This window comes from Fukomys damarensis, unplaced genomic scaffold, assembly GCF_012274545.1.
Source record: "Fukomys damarensis isolate Sample0158 unplaced genomic scaffold, DMR_v1.0_HiC HiC_scaffold_17, whole genome shotgun sequence".
Lineage (NCBI taxonomy): Eukaryota > Metazoa > Chordata > Mammalia > Rodentia > Bathyergidae > Fukomys > Fukomys damarensis.
Window position 1 is genome coordinate 44,788,015 of NW_022900929.1, and position 4,866 is coordinate 44,792,880.

Below are 4,866 nucleotides of genomic sequence, written 5' to 3' on the forward strand. Positions count from 1 at the left end.
CCTGGCTGTTTTGGACCATTGGACTCATCCACTCTGTAGTCCAGCTGGCTTTTGTTGTAAATTTACCCTTCTGTGGAGCCAACAAGATGGACAGCTTCTATTGCGATTTTCCTCGGTTCATCAAACTTGCATGTATAGACACCTATAGCCTACAGTTCCTGATCATGGCTAACAGTGGTTTCATCTCCATGGGCACCTTCTTCATCTTGATTGTGTCCTACATCTTCATATTGGTCACAGTTCGGAAACACTCTTCAGGTGGCTTGGCCAAGGCACTCTCCACTCTCTCAGCTCACATCACAGTGGTAGTTTTCTTCTTTGGTCCTTGCATTATTGTCTATGTGTGGCCCTTTCCTAATTTATCTATAGATAAATTTTTAGCTATTTTTTATGTAATTATCACACCTTTTTTGAATCCTATCATCTATACATTTAGAAATAAGGAGATGAAGATGGCAATGAGGAGACTTTTTGACAAGGTTTTGTGTTTCAGGAAGAGTCCTTAAAGGTACAATCCAAGATATCTAAGATAAGATGGACTATTCTTGGAAATCAATTTTTAAATGTTTTACAAATCTTTTAAATTCAGTTTTCAAAGTCTACTGTGAACTCTCTCCTCAAGAACTATTTTGATCTAATCAACTTTCCCTCAGAAATTCTTGCTCTAAGGATTCTGAAAATATTAGAGGTGTTAGTTCAGTCTTGGAATGTTACATTCATTGCTGAAGGCCATGCCTGTTACAGAAGACTTCAGTAATGGTGATTTCTGAAGCTTTATGAAACAGACACACTTTTCATTATTGTCTGCGTTGTGTACTCTTCTCTCTAACACTGATTCTGTAGGCCATATCTCCTCTAATATACATATGTACCTTTGTTTATGCTGCCTGAGTGTCTCAGTGTCTATGTACCTGGAGATAATTACTTTTTACTATTAATTTTATTGGTACATTGTAAGTATACAATATAATGACACTCATCATTGGGAATTCGCACCTTTGCATAATCTACCTTGGTTCTTATTCTTTTCCCCCATTCCCCTGCCCTCCCTTCAACCCCTCCGCCCCTCCCTATTTAAATACTTTGTTTCCATTTTCTCATTTTTTCACATTAATTCCATTCCCTTCTTTCCTTTCCCCTACCTCAAACACTTTTTCTTCTCCTTTGACCCTTTTCCTACTATTTCACATTATCTATTAAAGCCTTTGTTTATGCTGCCTGAGTGTCTCAGTGTCTATGTACCTGGAGATAATTATTTTTTACTATTAATTTTATTGGTACATTTTAAGTATACAATATAATGACACTCATCATTGGGAATTCACACCTTTGCATAATCTATCTGGGTTCTTATTCTTTTCCCCATTCTCCTGCCCTCCCTTCAACCCCTCCGCCCCTCCCTATTTAAATACTTTGTTTCCATTTTTTCATTTTTTCACATTAATTCCATTCCCTTCTTTCCTTTCCCCTACCTCAAACACTTTTTCTTCTCCTTTGACCCTTTTCCTACTATTTCACATTATCTATTAACTTTTTAGACCTTATTTATACTTATTTATAGTTTCTCACACCAAAGAAACTATTCCATATTTGCACGTGTGTCCTATTAATTTCACTTAAGAGTATTGCTTCAATGTGCATCAACTTAGCTATAAAAGTCTCTAATTTCTCATTTTTATGCTGAATAGTACTCCATTTTCTTTAAAACACACACACACACACACACACACACACACACATTTTCCTTATCCAGTCTCCAGTTGATGGGCAATGGGGCTGTTTCCAAGTTTTTGCTATTACAAACTGTGCAGCCATTAACATAGGTGCTCATGTATCTCTGTGGTATGATTCTTTTAATTATTTTGGGAAGATACTGAGCAGGGAAAGAGCTGGGTCAAATCAAACTTCCAATCCTAGGTCTTTGAGATATCTCCATATTGATTTCCACAGTGGTTGTACCAGTCTACAGTTCCACCAGCAGTGGAGCAGGGTTCCTCTTTCCCCACAGCACTGCCAGCATTTGTTATTCATAGATCATGATAGCAGTCATTCCTTCTGGGGTGAGCTGAAATGGAGATAATCAATTGTGCATAAACATGCAAAAAGTTCTACTTTATGCGAACTACATTTATAAGTAAATAAAAGTGTGCAAATTAATAAAGATAATGCATTTCAAATCTACAAATGAAAATATACAAAAAAATCTGAAGAAGTATATTACCTTACTTTCCTTGTGATAAACAAATTATTATTATTATTATTATTATTAGGCACTGGAAATTGAATCTAACATCTTCTCACTGACCTGCATCTCCAGCCGTATATTGTTATAAATTTTAAAAAAGTTTTGTGTCAGTGCCTTGCTGAGTTTTTACACTTCCCAAGATGCATTCTTACTTAATAATCTTTCTGCCTCAGCTTCCCAGGGTTCAAGAATTATAGGAGTGGGCCACCATTTCCACCTTATTTTTAAAAAGAACTATGCTACTCATAAATAGTAAAAAAAATGACAGCTTAAATAGAATATTCCTTATTCTCACTGGCTTACCAGATGAGTAGAAGCAAGTATCATTTGAATACATTATTATGCAAGTGTGGATTATACAGTGCTTAGGTAACTGATCTGCCCTCCATTAGCTCAAGAATGACCTGCAGCCATCATTCTGATATCAGGAAAAGACTCCTAGCAAGATTGGGAGAACAATATTAAAGGCTGAAATTCATATTTTTACAAAATATTTTCCTATCCCTTGTACAAATTTTCTACCTCTGCTGAAATGTTATATTAGATCTTTTCGAACTTGAAGATACATAGGTGACACTACTGCTATGTAATTCTTGCAGTTATATATTAAAAATTCTATCTCCAGACATCCAATGATAATATAATGCATAGGAGTAATTACAAGAACAACTTGATTTAAACTTGTTATTTTCCATTTACAAACCTCTTTTTTTATAAAAGGGAGTACTACTAAGCCATACAGAGTGACAAACTAGAGACATTTATAGCTAAATGGATGCACACTGAGAACATAATCTTAAGTGAAGTCAATAGGACACATGTAAATACCATATAGAGTCTCCAGTATGAAAAACTAAAAGTGTAAATAAGGGTCAAAGTGTATGATTGATATTTTTTGCTTTTTTTCAGCTTTAATTGAGTTTATTGGTACATTTTAGGGATACAGTACAGTTACATTCATTGTTGGAATCTTGTACCTCTACATGACAAGTCTTGATTCTCATTTTTCCCCTTACCCCTGCCCTCCCTTCACCCCCTCCTCCCCTCCCCATCTAAAAACACTTTATTTCCATCTTTTCATTATCTCACATTTTTTTCTTTTCCCTTATTACCTTTCCCCTACCCATCCCACCTTCCCTACACCTTTAGCTCCTTTCTTCTCATTTCTAAATGACAGTAATCTTATTAGGATCTTATGTTTTATTGCAGATTATTCAAACCAGGGAAAGTATACGGTATTAACACATGTGTGATTTATTTATTTCAGTTAGGAGTATATCTTCATTCCATTTTCCTATGAATGAATCTATTTTTTCATTCTTTATGACTGAATAATATTCCATTTTATAGAAAAACCACATCTTCTTTCTCCAGTTTCCAATGGATGGGCAAATGGGCTGTTTCCAAGATTTAGCTATTACAAACTGTGCCGCTATAAACATGGGTGCACATGGAACCTACAGTCCAAGCTCTTTGAGGTATCCCCATATCGATTTCCATAGTGGTTGCACTAGTCTGCACTCCCACCAACAATGGAGAAGGGTTTCTTTTGCCGCACAACCCCGCCAACATTTGTTATTGTGATTTCTTGATAGCAGCCATTCTTTGTCGGGTGAGGTGGAATCTCAGTGTTGTTTTCATCTGCATCTCTCGAATGACCAGTGATGTGGAGCATTTTTCATATATTTACTTGCTGCTTTTACTTCTTTGTCTGAGAAATGTCTGTTCATTTTGGATGCCCATTTTTGAATCGGTTCTTTATATTTGGGGGGGCTGATTGTTTTGAGTTCTTTATATATCCTTGATAATAGTCCTTTGTCTGAGGTACAGCTGGTAAAAATTTTTTCCCACATTTTAGATTGTCTCTTAGTTCTGCTGATGGTTTCCTTTGAAGTACAGAAGCTTTTAGTAAGATGAGATCCCAGTTGTTGATTCTTTCTGCTAGTTCCCGTGCTACTGAGGATTTGTTCATAAAGTCTTTTACTATACCAATGTCTTCCAGAGTTCTACCTAACTTACCTTCCAGCAGATTTAATGTTTCTGTTTTAATATTTAGATCTTTAATCCATTTGGATTTTAATTTAGTGCACGGCGAAAGATAAGGGTCTAATTTTAATCTGTGGCAGGTTGACATCCAGTTTATCCAACACCATTTATTAAAGAGGCTATCTTTCCTCCACTAAGGATGGTCAGCTCCTTTGTCAAAGATGAGCTAGCTGAGTACATCTGGGTTTCTTTTTGTGTCTTCCAGTGTGTTCCACTGATCCTCAGGCCTATTTCTTTGCCAGTACCATGCTGTTTTTATCACTGTGGCTTTGTAGTATAGTTTCAAATTGGGAATTGTTATACCTGGTGCCATGTGTCTGTTGCCTAAAATGGCTTTTGCTATTCTAGGTCTCTTATGGTTCCAAATGAATTTTTGGATTCTTTTTTCTATTTCTGTGAAATATTGTGTTGGAATTTCAATTGGCATTGCATTGAATGTATATAGCAGTTTTGGTAGTATGGCCATTTTCACTATGTTGATTCTTCCTACCTAGGAGCAGGGGATATCTTTCCATTTTTTTATATCCTCTTCCATTTCTTTTTTCAGAGTGCTGTAGTTTTCAGTGTAGAGATCT

The 4,866-nt window shown here is 36.0% G+C and overlaps 1 protein-coding gene across 1 annotated transcript in view; it reads left to right on the plus strand.

Annotated features, from left to right (window-relative positions):
- The window catches only part of LOC104849748 (olfactory receptor 4F3/4F16/4F29), a 1,044-nt gene extending 538 nt beyond the window's left edge, over nt 1-506 (plus strand). Inside the window, exon 2 of the mRNA XM_010606272.1 lies at nt 12-506. Within this exon, the coding sequence (XP_010604574.1) occupies nt 12-506 (495 nt within the window). The remainder of the gene's footprint in view (nt 1-11) is intronic.
- Nucleotides 507-4,866: the final 4,360 nt, after the last annotated feature.